The following is a 16120-nucleotide window of genomic DNA, read 5'->3' on the forward strand; positions in this document are numbered from 1 at the left end:
TCCCAGGTTCCCAAGAAAAGTAAGTGCACTGACCTTATCAATTATTGTAAAAATGAAGTCTTACCCCCCTCACCTTTCTTACTTTCACTTTGTCGAATCATGTAACAGCCCATCTTGGTCTCCGGAAGCTGCAGAAGTTCCTCTGCTTTCTGTCGGCTAACACCTTCAAATAACCAACTGCACAGAAACAGTGACATTTAGTAAGCCAATAAAGGTTGAAAATCGTTTAGATGAAAATAAAATGGCTTGTTTGAGAAACTGGTTTGTTGGCTAATGGATGGTTCAGGGGCCAGTGCACAGTGAGAGATTCAACATACACAGGGTTTCCTTGGTGCTTCGTAAGGATCAAGATTTTGAAATTCCTTAGGGAAATTCATGAGGCTATTTGTCAAAGTACACAACCACAGAGCAATGTAGTTAACACAGGAAGATGTTGAAGGTCCAAGGCAAATTTCGACAAGAGTCTATAAAGTTGCAAAATATGAAAGTTATATCTTTATCTGAGCAAATTAAATAATCATATATTAATTCAAAAAGGTAGCTGTAGGAAAACATTTCCTTTATCATAAATGTTCATCGGGGGGAAACAGTGAACTTAAATTGTTCATTAAAGATGGAGCAGGAAGACACATAAATGCTTCGAACAGGCCGTAGAGACTCCCACTCAATCAATTATCTTGATATTATTTACAATGCAGTATAGGTGTGGACATTTTTAGAAGCATTCTAACAAGCTGTTTAAGAGCAGCATTCCTGAGAATAAGCCGTACCTCACGAAGCCCTCTTGTCTAAATGGTTAGGAAGCACCCCAAAACCACAGAGGTTTTCCTTACAGCCTACAGTGTAGGGAATGCCATCAAGATGGCTGCACTCCCTGAACATTAGAGGATCATGGAGCCAACTGCCAAAGCAGAATTTCTGTAGAACATTCCCACCAATCCCTCCATTACTATGTTTTAGGAAACCGGTGAATTTTTTGAGCTTGGTAGTCCTCAAATGTTTCCGGAGTGAGACATAAAAATAAACAAGTACGACCTGGGCAAAAAAAAAAAGTCTTTGTTAGGATGCTCTTTGACTTGTCCCAGGGCCCGATTCACAGAATGAACTTAAGACTCAGTCCTAAACTTACTACTATTTTGGTATTCACAGAATGCACTTACTACTTTTGGCATTGGCATTTGGCAGTAAGTTTAGGATTGAGTCTTAAGTTCATTCTGTGAATCGGGCCCCCAGTGTCTATCTTGTGTGTTTAATGAGTAGATGTTTTGTCATTTTCAAAAGCACAAGCCTTCATAAATGGTGCTTTGTGTTATAGGTAGGTTTGCAAAGAGTAGGGATACTGGCTTTTAACCCCACTTACATATCTTTAGAAATGTCAATCACAGGCCATTGTGAAATTTTGCATTATATTACTAATTAATCTTAGGGTGTACACCCTGAATATCAAAATCAGAATATCAATGGCACAGAAAATTGAGGGCAAAATGCCAGATCCATAATACTGAAAGGTACGTAAATGTGGACATTGTGTACCAAACTCCACTTCTAACCACTTCGACGACATATGTCTTTAAGGGATATACATGTGGAATTAGGAATAGTACGTCTATGCTTCCCTATTGGAACTTACTTTTTTGATATTTTGGCCCTCGATATTCTGTCCACAATATTTATGTAGGTCGATATTCTGGAGGTCGATATTTAGTAATACAAGCAATTCTATAGAACTATTGTAGTTGATAGATGTAATAATTCAAGGGGCATAAAATGTGATCATACGTACATGCTTTTTTAATGTCCCACACTTTCCTTGTCCTAACATCACCCCTAATTTGGCCATCAAACTTAAGATCTCTGTAAGGATCCGGGTAGCCAGAAGCAAATATATTATCTAGCTAGCTATACCAGATATCCATCAAGATGAGAGTCTTGCTTTTGAAATTCTCTCTGTGGCACTGTAGCTTCTCCTGACATAACATTGTCTTTAATATTGTTGTTCTTTCATCTGGCCTTAAAATGATATAATAATAATTCTTTAGGCAGGTTTTTCATGTATATTGCTAGCCAAGTACTCATCCTTGACATATGAAGCAAACATTTTATAGTCTGCCTTTATTGTTTTTAGCATGCATATTTTGTATCACCATAGTATCTATTTTAGGTTTTTATTATTCTCTGGTGAATTATATATATTTATTTTCACAAAGTGCTTGGCCACTACTTTTATGTTTATTCATTTTTCATTATTATGGTTTATAGAACAATGTATCTTCCTTTTGGAGAGTTAATTGCACACTTGATATAATAAATGAAAAGTGAAAATGTCGGTGACAACATTTGGGCTACAGTAGGCTACACATTAAAGTAAATGTAGCTGATTAGTAACTTGACTGTAGCAAACAACTCAGCAAACAGTTTGAAGCAAATATGCTTGGATTCTGGATAGAAGGTCATGAGTAGCTGGAGAATGGAGAAAACTTCTGATATGTGACGAATTGTTCTTCATAATCAAGAATCCTTCTTTCTGGCATTTCTTGTTGTTTCCTTGGTTTCTCGAATAGCAATCATATGATTTACTGAACAGCTTTAATTTCTGTAAATTCCAGAAGAATTGGTAGCTTGGTTGTGCTTGCATGGCTTAGGATCCTGCGTTTCCAATGATCAGTACCATGTTTCAGTTTTTTGAACATTTGATCTTTGGGTGATCTTTGAATTGGCCGAAGAGACATTCCTGTGTGTGTTACTGGTCTTTGATCTCGACTCGTTTGGCATATGTCAGCTAACGTTTATTGATCATGGCTTGCACCAAGACCCAGGCTAGTGTTTATATGGTGGTTGTGATTTTATTCTGTTTCAGGCAATTGATGGCAAAATGTACTTATTGTGTTTCTAGATGGAGCGGTAGAAATGAACATTGTGGGACAATGATCAGTAGAAGTTGAATCTTTTACAACAACATTTATTTCTTCTGCGATGGACAGATCTGAGTCCAGTAATACATGTATGACGCCAGTATTTTAGGTTAGAAGTAAAACTGTTCCAGAGTGCTCATAACCATTCAACATGATCTTTATGCTATTTGTTTGATCTATAATAACATTTCAGTTTTGTTTGTTTGTGAGGTGAAATTATCAAAATACTGAGCAGCAAAGTGATTTTGGTAACAGTAGTGGGTTCAAGAGGGGGCTAAGCTTGACTGGGTTCTACATCAAGTTTTTAAGCAAAATAATCAAGGATTGGCCAAGTGAGCTGGAATACTCTACAGCAGACCAGAGTGCCTGATGGAGCGTGGCTGCTTGACATGAGCCACCCAGACTCCATGAAGCAAATGATTCAAGAAGAGAACCCTGTCCTTGTTGATTTAAATTGTAAATGGAGCATGGCAAGGACATTTTGCATTTTTCCCTAAGATTGCTGGAAATTCCTAAACTGAAGATCACAGGAGAATTTGTGTTAATCCAGGTGCAAAATGAGATTGAAAGCTGTTTCATCGTGAATAGACCCTTAAGTGACTCATATGCATCAGGTATACTGTTAAACTGTTCAGGAAACAGTCATGCCTCTGCTGATATTACTTTATTTGTTCCTCTTCCGGTGCTATTCATGGTATTCATCTTTGAGAGTGCATCAAGGTGGTGGGCTTAAGGACCTGCACTTACAAATATTGTATATTTGTTTCTAGTTTATATGCCTTTCTACAGCAATGTTTAGCAAATATGGAAATAATTTGATAAATATGTCAAGTGGGATTCTTAAACAGACCAGGTTCAGTATATTAAACATCTTTAGATGGTTACAGAATGCATACAGAGTACTCACCCATGGTAAACCTTTGCAACGTATTGTGAGGGAATATAGTTTTCTCGACCTGTGTTTAGGGAAATCACTCTCCACCAGCCTCCCTCACTGTAAGGTGAACAGAATGAGAATTTCTGTCATGAATGATACTAACATATTGAAAACACACCAAGAGAGTAAAAGCAAAAAGCACAAGCACTCTGCCCAGCACATTGAGTAACGTGGTTATGCTAAATTGGGTGTAGAACCCAATTTGCGTCGCAGTTAAGTGGAAATGGACGTTTGTTCTAGAATTATTATTACAGAATGTGCACAAATATCACACTGACCTCTCATATTTTCCATGAACACACTTACCATGTAATACTAGTCAACGGCAGCATTCTGATTGTTGCAATTTAGAACAAGCGACAGTGTATGGTATTATTACTGTGTCATTTCTTCATTCTACCCTGCAGAATTCATGTTCAGTGAGGGTAAATCACAGAAGGGTGAAATTGAACTCTGGGGTGTCTCTAGTTCCTCTCTCGCTATTGCCGGTCTCAAATAGAAGTAGGACCTCAGTTGCCTAACATTTTAATATTTGGGTAATTATCACTCTTTTCCCATCCTCTCTGCCCTCTTCTTCTCTCATCTTAACTCTAGCTACCACATCTTTCCACACGTCTACATTTTATATTCTCCTCGCATCAGTTTCCCAGTAGCACCCACTCCTGGGGCTGTGCCTTTGCCCCATCTACTGTAGTGTATGTGGTTTTCCTTGAATTGCACTATCTCTGCTTCTGGATGGACGATACAGACCCAATGCTGCTGTTTCTGCTGTTATACATGTATGCTTCCATTTGAACCTTGAGCTCCATTTCTGAGATGTCTGTGGTTGTCCTTGGTATGCACAAGCTCCACTTCTTGGTGAACCCCACATACCCACTAATGTGTTGCCCTTTGTCAGTTCTTGGGTTTTGCTAGCTCTACATCTAGATATTTTTCATAGACCAAGTTTTAAGCGTCTCTGGCTGTCCTTAGTTTTTCCATGTCTGTACCTAAATGGACCCCAATGTCCCAGTATTAATATGGCTCTGCTTCTCCGTAGGAGGCTCTATCTCTGTTTCTAGATAGGATCCATAGATGCTCTACTGTGATGTTTCCGGCTATCCCTGGATTATGCAAATGTTGTTTATGACTAGGTCCTTCAGTCTCAGTGATCGATGGTGCATTCTAACTTTCTCGGATGTACCTTTCAGCGATTTAGGATTGACACAGTCTTGTTATTATATTAGCTTACCCGTTTCCCAGAAAATGATCAATTTGACAAGGTAATTATGGTACGCATATGCTAACCCTGACACTTGCGTCTGCTATATGCCATGCTTTAGCATACTCCAAGTTTGCTCCAAAAATCTTTGAGGGCGCCTCCAAACCTCATGCACAACACCAAAGTACTTCTCTAATAGGTCACACAAAAAAATGAAAGAATTATACTATACCAGTCAGCACAATGGAGTAGTCTTTTACTTTACCACCAGACTGCACTTGGGGAATCTCAGGCAGGTTAGGAAAGTGCACACAAATGCCACAATACAGTAGAACATCTCACACCTGGAACTAACTCTCTGCACAGAATCACATTTGAGGTGGAGGTGGCCTCGAGGAACAGGGAGAGCATTGCAGATGGTTGTCGCTTTAGCTCAAGGAACAGGCCAAGAATTGTGGACATTCATTGCTGTAGCATGACGATCTAATCAGGCATCGCGGACGGTCATTGTTTGAGCTTCACTTTGTGTGTAGAGATGCGGGTCCAGTCTTTCTCACCTAGTCAAGAGGGCAGCAGGACAGCAGTTCTTCTGGCCTGCAGTCCGGCAGAGTGGCGATCCTTTCAGCAGCACAGCAGTCCTTCCTGGCAGAGCCCACTTTGACATTTGAGAAGCTTCCAGAGGTTTCCACTCCCCAGAGGTGTCAGGCATCACTTTCCTTCCTGTCCTGGCCACAGCTATTCTGGGGTCACCAAGGACCAGTGCCAAAACCTTTGTTAGAATGCTCAGGCGGAGCCTTTGTGATGTGCAATTGTTGCAGGTGACAGCTTTTCCCCCTCGTTAACTCAGAGTGGCCCATCTTGCCAACACCTAGCTTCCCTTTGTCTCACTGTCTGGGAGCAATACACAAGGACTAACTGTTAGCTACACCTTCGGCCACATGCATCAAAGTTAGCATTTGCGATTTCTTAATTGCGAAAATTAAGGAATCACAATTAAGAAATCGCAAATTGCTATGCATCAAAAAATCACATTTTTGTTGCGATTTCTAATAATTCCGTAATTGCGATTCACAATTTGCGAATCGCAATTAAGGAATCCCTTCCCATTGATTCCTATGGACCAAGAGGCCCATAGGAATGAATTGGAAGGCATTCACAAATTGCGATTAGCATTTTGCTAATCGCAATTTGTGAATGCGTTTTCAAGGGTGTAGAGGGGGTCCAAAGGACCCCCCTGCACCCCTGAAATGTAACTTTAAATGCAAGTTTCACACACACATGTCCCGAGGACATGTGTGTGTAACATGAAACTTTCAAAAATGCATTTTTGTGCATTTTTGAAAGTTTTCGCAAATTAGCATGAAGGTCAATTCGCAAATAAAAAATGATCATGCATTGCATTTAAGAAATCTCAAATTGCGATTTCTTAAATGCATTCGCAATTTTAGAAATCGCAACATGGTTGCGATTCCTAAAATTGTGAAAAGCATGATGCATCCCAAATTTGAGAATTGCATTCGCAAACGGACGAAAATTGCGATTCGCATCGTTTGCGAATGCAATTCTCAATGATGCATGTGGGTACTAGTCATGTGACCCAAGAACAAGCTGCCAAGACCAAATGGTTAGGACAAGAAAATGCAAGCTTTCTAAAAGTGTCATTAAAGAGAACTTTTACTCACAATTCTTTAGACCCCAATCTCAACCTGTCTACCTGCTCGCAATTGATCACTTATTAAATGTAATAAGGTAACCCAATGTTATCCTAAGAGAGAGGTAGGCCTTGCAGTAGTGAAAAACAAAATTAGGAGTTTTTCACTACCAGGACTTGTCAAACGTAAAAGTACATGTCTAACTTTTTAAATACACTGCACCCTACCCTCTGGGCTGTTCAGGGGTTTTGCTAGGGGGACATTTATGTATTAAAAAGGAAGGTTTGTGCCTTCAAAAGCTTTATTTTGACAGGCTGGCCTGGCAGTTTGAAGCTGCACACACAGGCTGCAATGGCAGGCATGAGAGATGTTTAAAGGGCTACCTAAATGGGTGGCACAATGAGTGCTGCAGGCCCACTAGTAGCACCTTAATTTACAGGCCCTGGGTACCTATAGTACCACTTTACTAGGGATTTACACGTGAATTAAATGTGCCAATTTGGTTCAAGCCAATTCTACCATGTTTAAAGGAGAGAGCACAAGCACTTTAGCACTGGTTAGCAGTGGTACAGTGCTCAGAGTCCTAAGAGCCAACAAAATTGTGTTCTGAATACAGGAGGAGGGTGAAGGCAAAATGTTTGGGGATGACCCTGCAGAAAGGGCCCATTCTTATGGTTTGTAGGAAACTTCCTAATCACCCATGGAAGGAAGTTGCCATAGACATAATTGGACCTATAAGGAGTGAACATCAAACTCCCTATTTTAATGTGTTGCTAGATTTGTATTCAAGATTGGGGGAGGTTTCTTGTGTGTAGAGATTATGACATTTTTGGAAGAAGTGTTTAAATGAGAACGTTATTCCACTGTCTTTTTCTCCGAATACAGCCCCCAATTCTGTTGCAATGAGATTGAAGCCTATAAGACGTCCTTAAGTGTTCTTCACAAGAAAAGTTCAATTAGTCACCCAGAAACTAACTGGGCTGAATTGAAAGAACATTGAAGAAGTGTATCCAGTTAGCCAGAAGTAATACTCTAGATTGGAAAAAAGAACTACAACAAAGATTCACTTCCTATCATATGACTACTCATTTTACCACTAATAAAACCCATTTTGAGTTTTATAAACGGAGAGCACCCAATACTGCTATGCGTCCAGGGTGGATGAGTGAGGAAAAAGGTATAAAGTTAAATGGTGTGGGAGACTGGAGAGAAAGCAAGTTAAATTTTCGACACAAAAGAACACAGTATTCTGACAAAAAAAGGTCAAGGGTGTAAAGGTTTGTGTCAATCAATAAATCAATCAATAAGGGTTCTTATAGAGAGCGGCTAATCACCCGGTTGGGTCTCTAGGTGTTGGGGGTGGATTCTGCAGTTTAGTCGAAGAGCCAGTACAGTCGAAGAGCCAGGTCTTGACGTCCTTCCTGAATTGAGGAATTGTGCGGGTGATTTGATCAGAATAAAGGCCAGGTTGGATGTGGCCTGTGGGCCAAGTACATCAGAGCTAAAAGGGTGGTGAAGATGTTTAAAGATGCTGTCAAGACTGATGATGGTTTGTGCAGGAAGAGGGTGTGCAATGTTCCAAAGGAAAACTGTGATATATCATTTTCTAACACAGTATGTTGTGTCAGATCGAACAAGTACTAGTTTGCATATAAGACACGTGTATCTTGATGAATATATCAATGGATAACTACTTTGTAAACGCTGTCTCCTCTGGAGTATTTTGTTGAATATGACAGTGGGTAATTGCTTTATATATGCTCTTTCCCTCTTTTACAGTATTAATGTCTTCAATATTGGTTTTTTTTCAAGTTTTTATTCCCATTCCAAATCTCTTATGGTTCTTTCTCTCTTTACTTGTCCTAACTGTGTTAAGGAGGGAGAAATGATGTTTCCCTCTCTTTGTGTTGCTACTGTCTTTCTGTAATCAGGTTCAATTCTGGAACCTTCATGTGAGGTTATAAAGATTTGAATGTTGGGGTGTAGGCAGTTGCACTGTACTAATGTGGCTGAGGTGTTCAGGACATTAACTCACCAGTTTATTCAGCTTGTTTGGTTGCTTTACTCACTCACCACCTCACACTCTTTGTGCGTCATTAACAGCAGTGAAAAATTTCCGCTCTGTCTTTGTGGTCTGAGATTTTAAATCCTTTTGGGCCACAATGGACTACTAGAGTATTCAGAGCACCCACAGTGGAAACACTGCATAGATGTCTATAGGTGCGCTCTTGTTGCCTCGTCGATCAGTCAAAACTGTATCAAAAACTGTAACACGGCGCTTGAACATGGGAGTCTATGTTGAGGTGATGTGCATGCAGAGGACACACACATTAACGATACATTTAGAGTGCAGTAATGTCTTTGAAGTCTTACACATATATGACCACTTCTTTACGGTCATGAGTTACTTATTGTGGTCTTTAATATAGCTTTAGAGCCCGAAGTAGCTCTACCGGCCTTTCGGCTCGGCCTCTAACAAGGGAGCAGGCCTTTAAATGGCCAGTAGAGACCGCTACGAAGGCTATTAGAACATTCCGCCCCTAGAGGGAAGAATGTTCTAAATAGTAAAACACGGGTCTCAAGGAGCCCGAGTGGGTTGAAATCCCCTCGATGTCCGTGACGTCTTTGTTCACAGCAAAAGCTATGAACAAACATTGGTATGTTGCTGCTCCGGGCTTCTCCCGGCCATTAGAAGCCCGGAGCACTCCATTGTTCTTAATGGAGCGCTAATCATTCCAGTGTTCTAATATTGCTCAGGACACGCTCATTAAATAGACATGCCAGACCACTGCACTTACCATGTGAAAAGATTACATTAGGTTTGGCCAGGGCTACTGGCTTTGGAGAGTTTAGTGCGAGGGGTTATATTAGGAAGGTATTTCAGCCTGTCTTTAAAAAAATACATACACGTATTGCATCCTCCCTGAAGCCCTTTCACAAACTATGTAACAATGCCTTGTGTACCTCACCTTTCTACTTGAAAACTACAATTATGAAATGACTAAACATGCCATCAACAAAAGTGTTCTTTAGAAATGCAAAATAAGTTAACAATTCCAGAGAAATACCACACTTCCACAAAAAGAACTTCCACCTAACAATGAAGAAAGAAGCCCATGTAATAAGAACAGGCCTCTATTTGAGCAATTTGGCTGATTTGCACGAGTGAAACGAGGTCTAGAGAGAACCATGTGAGCCAGACAAACTAGACAAGTTTGTGGACAGTTTGAGTAGTTTGTGGGGGTTCTCCTAGGATTTTGTTTTGTTGGCGAGAAACACCCAATGTGAAAGAATAAAAGAAAATCCACCTATTTCTCTGGTTTGCCTTAGAGAAAAACTGGGCGTTTTTGTAGGGTGATTTCACTCATTTCACTGGCAAAGCCAGTAGGCCTGGGGGTGCCTACCAGTCTTTCCTTTTCTATGCTTGTTTTATTTTGTCTTGTTTTTTGGAAAACGTTATTATTGGGAAAGGTGACGGGTCCTTGTCAATCTAAGGAAAACATTGTCTAAAAGGAAAAGTGTTGCCACACATTGCCATAGTGGTCCTTGGCAGACTAAGGGACTACTTTCTGTGTGGGTGTGCTTCTTCTGAAAGAGCGGAATGCCATCACTCACAGTCAAGTTAACCAATGGCTAAAGTGGGACGACCTATTGCCCATGCTATGTGCTGTCATGGGTGGAATAAAAGATGTGACTAACACAATATCAGGGATGAAGAGGGCTGGAAGAAAGCTCCTATCAGTAAGTATACTATACACATAATTGTAGTAAATTCAAAAGGGCTTGCTAACACCAGACCTAAGAAATGGATAGACTTGACTAGCGTGCCCGATTTGTAGAACAAATACTTTATCTCTCCAGGGCATGCATTCTTGTATCTACTTGACAGACAGACTTCAGTATCAAACACAGAGCAGCATTTCACCCTACTGCTTTGCTTCTCTTCAGGAGTACTCAACACGCCTCTGTCTGTAACTATTCCCATCAAAGGGGAACCACCTACCACTGGAGCACCAGTGTCTGCCTGTTTGCCAAGACCAGTGTGCCCTGTGAGGAAGAGGGGAGCTCTTAGAGGGAGCTAGGTCTAGTGGAGGACCCTAGAAATAGATTACTGTAGTGCGGTGTGAGGAGACGGCTGCTGCACTGATTGGGTTGTCGCCCTTGTGCAAATTCAAGTCAGCGGCCCTGTGTGCCAGAGGGTTCCACCATGGAGTTAGCATCACTGCCATGCTAATCGGGCCGTAGCCTGTGTGCAATTAGCAGTACTTTGTCAAACACATTTGCCTTTCAGGCAACAGTTTGAACTTGACCTGCGCTGTACCCATTTAATGTCCGAGTATCATGGTCATGTCAACTCTTCTGTTTCTAAAATGTACCATGGTGAGCAAGTGTGCACTATACACCACAGCCTAGATTTACATGGCTTTGGGCAGGCACCTCACATTCTTGGCCCCTTGTACATTTTGTGATCTCAATTTCGTTTTTTACAGAATTATACTTTATGCCATCTCAGCAGCAACACAACTTAGCTTTCTTCAGTGATTGGTGAGGATTGATAACATCTGTTGCTCGAAGCAAAGTAAGAACTATCAGAAGCTCTCCATCTAAAAGCAAAACATCAGATGTGGCAGCCGTGCTATTTCAGTCTATCAGCATCTGCATTTAGCATCAGTATTTCTTTTTATCACAGTGGCACTTGTTATTTACTATCCATCTCAAAAGGTCTTTTCCATTGAGAAGGTGAACTTTCACAGGGCAGAAACCTCTTTACATTACTTTGCATCAAAAGGACATTACATGGACATTTGTGGGGTGAAATCATTTATAGATTTTGAAGGAAAGCACAATCTACTAAGAGAGCCAGATGCGCCTTTGCATCAATATGTAACGCCCACTGGAATCAGGCGTAAACAAGTAGAAATGTTTTCAATTCTCTAAAGAAACAGAACATTGCATGTGTGCTGCAATGAACAACACACCTCCAATGTGTGTGAACCTTCTGAGTTGTCTCTACATCAGAGTTAGTAATGGAAGGGCATTCCTCCAACACAAATCCTTGGTAAACAGAGCACAATCACCTCTGCACCACGTTGCGAGGCTGTGCGCTGCACAAGGCAGCCTGTTTGTGCATCAGCCTCCCCCCCCCCCCCCCCCCCGATGACACCAGCAGAAGCTGATCTCTGTAGAGATGACTGTGCCTTATCTTCTTTGAACAATGCACCGCAGCAAATGTTGATGCTGCTCTTTACAATGTGCTAAAAACGTTAATGCTGGGCCAAATATATGTTTGAGAGGCTCCTATTGTCATTGCCACTTGCACACAATTGCCACAAAACAAACTAGACACCACCTCACATTCTTGCCCCCTTGTACATTTTGTGATCTCAATTTCATTTTTTATAGAATGATACTTTATGCCATCTCAGCAGGAAGACAACTTAGCTTTCTTCAGTGATTGGTGCAATTGGATAACATCTGCTGCTCGAAGCAAAGTAAGAACTATCAGAAACTCTCCATCTAAAAGCAAAATATCAGATGTGGCAGACGTGCTATTTTGGTCTATCTGCATTTAGCATCAGTATCTGTTTTATCACTGCTGCCCTGATCATCTTTGTAGGAGTCACCCAGCACCCTCCCTTCTCCACTGTAAACCAAAGCCCTTCACACTGTGTACCTGCTCCCTCCTTCCCTCTGCATTTGCACTCCTCACTGTGAGACCTCAATAGTGTAGGGTGCTCCATTGCTTTGAAGCATGGCTCATGGTATACATCACGTACATTGAAACATATGTACTACATACTTGTAATAGCGCTTCCCCTTTGTCAATGTTTGTTAGAACATTTTTTAGGAGCAGACTACTCTTAAAAACTGTAAAGAAAACCTTTCTTTGTTTTTTGAAACACATAAAAAAAGTTTGCTTTATTTAGAAGCAACCACAGACATGGTGGTCGGCTGACCCCAGCAGGCCACCATCCGTGTGATTTTTGCGACTCATAAAGGGTAGCAAACAGAGACCTACCTCATTATTATTCATGAGGTAGTTCTATTAGCAACCCAGTGGGAATTGCAAAATGTGTAAACCACACATTTGTACATGGGTGTTTGTGATAACCAAATAGCGAATTACAAAAATTCGCTATTTGGTAATCGCAAACTACTACCGATGTACATCTGGCCCCACAGTCTCCTGAGGTCAGGGCACTAGTGTTTTATAGGCAGGTCCCTGAGTCCCACTTCCCTGTCACAAACTGTAGTGGTTATTCCCATTCACTATAGGTGACATTCTGGTTGAGCCCCACTAGTAGGTTAAGCCCCACTAGTAGTCTGAGTCTCACTAGTTTCACTCCAAGTCTTCTAAAGTCAAAAGTAATCCAGTGCCAGAAGCACTTTGCAGCAGAACACATTCCCCCAGGGCCTTCTGGCCCTGGGATCAGTGTAGCCCCTACTTGAGGGGTTGTGCTATTGCAGTCCTCGGATGTCGGAGAGGACTGCAGCGGTTGCTGACGGTGAGTAGCACATGCGGCACTCCAGGTGCAGCAGCTTTGCACCCACAGAGCTTCCTCCAATGAGACAGTAACTTTCTCTGATCCGTCTCATAGGTAGGAGAGACGATCACTCGGGTTCCAATCAGGACCCGGGCACACACAGGTCACCACAGCATCCTCTCCTCTTGATGATGGCGGAACCAGGCAACATTTCTTGTTCTTCACGGTGGCTCCCTCTGGCATACAGAGTAACCAACTTTATTCCACACAAGGGTGATAGCCCAATCGGCAAAGCAGTCATGCAATCTTCACCCCGGTCCCCTCTGCCATAAGGGGTTGCCAACTTCACTCCATGCGCAGATTATGGCTGGAACACAGTGAAGCCAACTTCACAGCAGCCACCACTAGCATATGACATATTTACTATGCACACTCACAACAGATTTATCACCGCAACTACGACTAACTTCATGGCGGTTCCCTCTGGCACACAGTATTGCCAACCTGAATCTGCACAGGGGTGAGGACCAGATGCATACAGCAGCATTTACCTCATACCTCCCGACAGGAAACCACTCGCCAGAATCCAACACGCTCCCTCCAAGAGATCTCTTCTTCCTTACAGGGCACACTAGTCATGGAAAACAGGCAGGCACTGGTGCTCAAAGCTCCTGGGCTTATGGTCTTGGATTTCCCTGGATGATGTCCCCTCACCCAGCTGGGAGACTGGCAGAACTTAGACCCCAATCCTGGTCGCAGGCAGAAGTCTTGCAGATCTTCTCCTCCTCGACAAACAACCCGACTGGCTGCTTGACAGTTGACAATTTTGAGGGGCCTTTAGTTCCCCTTCTTATAGTCCATTTCTAAACACCAAATGTAATTTGTGGTCTGAGTCTTTGAATTTTGCATTGGGGGTCTGCTTCTTTTTGAAGTGCCCCTACTCTGTACTTCCCTACCACCAAAAAGCACTCGGCCACAGCAGGAGCGGCTGCAAATCTAATACATCAAATGGTTACCACAGGGTCCCAGCCCTGCTCTTTATAGTTCCTTTATCCGTCCCATCTCCTTCCTAAGATGAAGCCAGGCCCTTTTCCTCAGCCTCTCTTTGAATCAAAAAGCACCCTTTGAAGTGTACTGAAGAGCCTGCCTCTCCTCCCTCCAGTGTGTGTTCCACCCGGCTTTCACAGGAATGCAGCACTCCACAAATCTGTCTGGGGCAATTCCTCTACCTCCTCGTGCTCCTTCCTGGGTCTCCCAAAACGGAACCCAGAATCTTTCATTTATTGTACTATTCACAAGCACAGTGGCGTAATGAAATTGAGGGGGGCCCCCTGCAAAGTACATGCAGGGGGCCCGAGCTCCCAACCCAGTCTGGAGCTCTCACCTGTCTATTTGAGCTTGCAGAGCAGGAAGGAGGGATCAATGGTAGGTGGATAGTTGTATAATCTTGAAGAGATTAATTGTCAGGATTTCCAAGTAATGCATCTGGACTGGTTCCAATCTTAATAGTTCAGCTAGGATGTTTCTGCTTCTTGGTACTAAGAAAGAGGTTGCCTGGTTGGTTGATTGTTTCTTGTATTTTTTTACTTTGTAGGTTTTAGGAAAAAGTGAATGTTTGTTCCTGAACTTGCTAGACTTTCTACCAGTGTGTAAGTTGCTATTCAGATATGATGGTAGGCCCAGGTAGGTGGACGTGTAGATAATACAAGAAACATTACCCCTGCTTCAAGGGATAACCAATGTATATCCTTTAGAATAGGAGTGATCATATCTAGCTTTTTTTGCTCATTAGAAGAGCCAAGCAGAAACATGCATTGTGGTTTTTAGGGGTACCAGTGAAGAGAGGGGTTGGCCTGACAGTAATGCATTGCCGCCATCAATTGACATGAGCACCAGAGCTTGCACAGTTCCTTTACATTTGTGTGGATCAATAAAGGATTTTCTTTTTATAAAATGGTGACATTAGAAGGATACCTTCTTGGTTGGCTTATAACTTACTCCATATATGTCTAAAGTTTAGTTGGTTTATGCTTTACCAAATACCCGTAGCTAATAAACATAATATAGAATTGCCTATGAGTGACATTTTTGGCACATGTTTAAATCATGTATAAATATATACAAAATTGACTCAAAAATGTAATTATTAATTTGTCATACCATAGAAAATATCTATGATTATGCTTGCATCTACATAGGTAATTATACAGGTCGTAATGCCAAGGTTAGAATATACTTTTTGCTATTGACTAAAATCTCAGATTAAGGGCCGGATTTAGATTTCGGTGGACGGGTTACTCCGTCACAACATTGATGGGTATCCTGTCCGTCCAAACATAAAATCCATTTTATCCTCTGAGATTAATATTTTGGCGGACGGGATATCCGTCACTGATGCGACTGAGTAATGCATCCGTCGAAGTCTAAATCAGGCCCTTAGTCATTATCAATGAATTACTTCCAAAGCAGAATACTACTCTCGAATGATAGATTTAACTCTCGTTTCATAATCATGTTTTAATTTAAGTTTTTGGGACTACCTTAAATGAAAATTTTGCACAATACATTCCACCATTGCCCTCGGTACTCGCTCTATGAATGAGAGTTGACTGATAGTGTTCCAACCTCAGTTATAGTATTGCTACTCCTTCCATGTTTGTTAACTTTGGAACACATACTGAAAACGGTGCTGCAACCAATATTATACCAATTCTGGATGTGTTTTACCCAACACATCATGCTGTCGACCCTACATGCGCAGGGTAGTGCCTGTGCAATGCAGAGATGCTGCTTCAATTGCAAAGGATGTGGCCTCATTCAGATGAGGCAACGCCTTTGCCCATGTGCCTGTGCCCTGTTACAGATGCACAGGAGAAACGCCCTTGGGGGCGTACACTAACTGTGAAGTACTTTGATGATCATGTTCATTTATT

At 41.7% G+C, this 16120-nt stretch overlaps 2 protein-coding genes across 3 annotated transcripts in view; one reads left to right on the forward strand and one right to left on the reverse strand.

Annotated features, from left to right (window-relative positions):
* Positions 1 to 16120, forward strand: part of TG (thyroglobulin) — a 711260-nt gene that overhangs the window by 463572 nt on the left and 231568 nt on the right. The window lies entirely within an intron of this gene.
* The window catches only part of SLA (Src like adaptor), a 94725-nt gene that overhangs the window by 14891 nt on the left and 63714 nt on the right, over positions 1 to 16120 (reverse strand). Inside the window, exons 4-5 of one of the 2 annotated variants that reach the window (XM_086966243.1) lie at positions 3820 to 3906; positions 83 to 177 (exon numbers count right to left, since the gene is read on the reverse strand). In XM_086966243.1, the coding sequence (XP_086822369.1) occupies positions 83 to 177; positions 3820 to 3906 (182 nt within the window). Of the gene's footprint in view, positions 1 to 73; positions 178 to 3819; positions 3907 to 16120 lie in introns of both variants that reach the window. The other variant, XM_086966242.1, reaches the window with a different exon arrangement.

The sequence above is a fragment of the Lissotriton vulgaris genome, chromosome 4_1, assembly GCF_964263255.1.
Source record: "Lissotriton vulgaris chromosome 4_1, aLisVul1.2, whole genome shotgun sequence".
Taxonomy (NCBI): Eukaryota; Metazoa; Chordata; class Amphibia; order Caudata; family Salamandridae; genus Lissotriton; species Lissotriton vulgaris.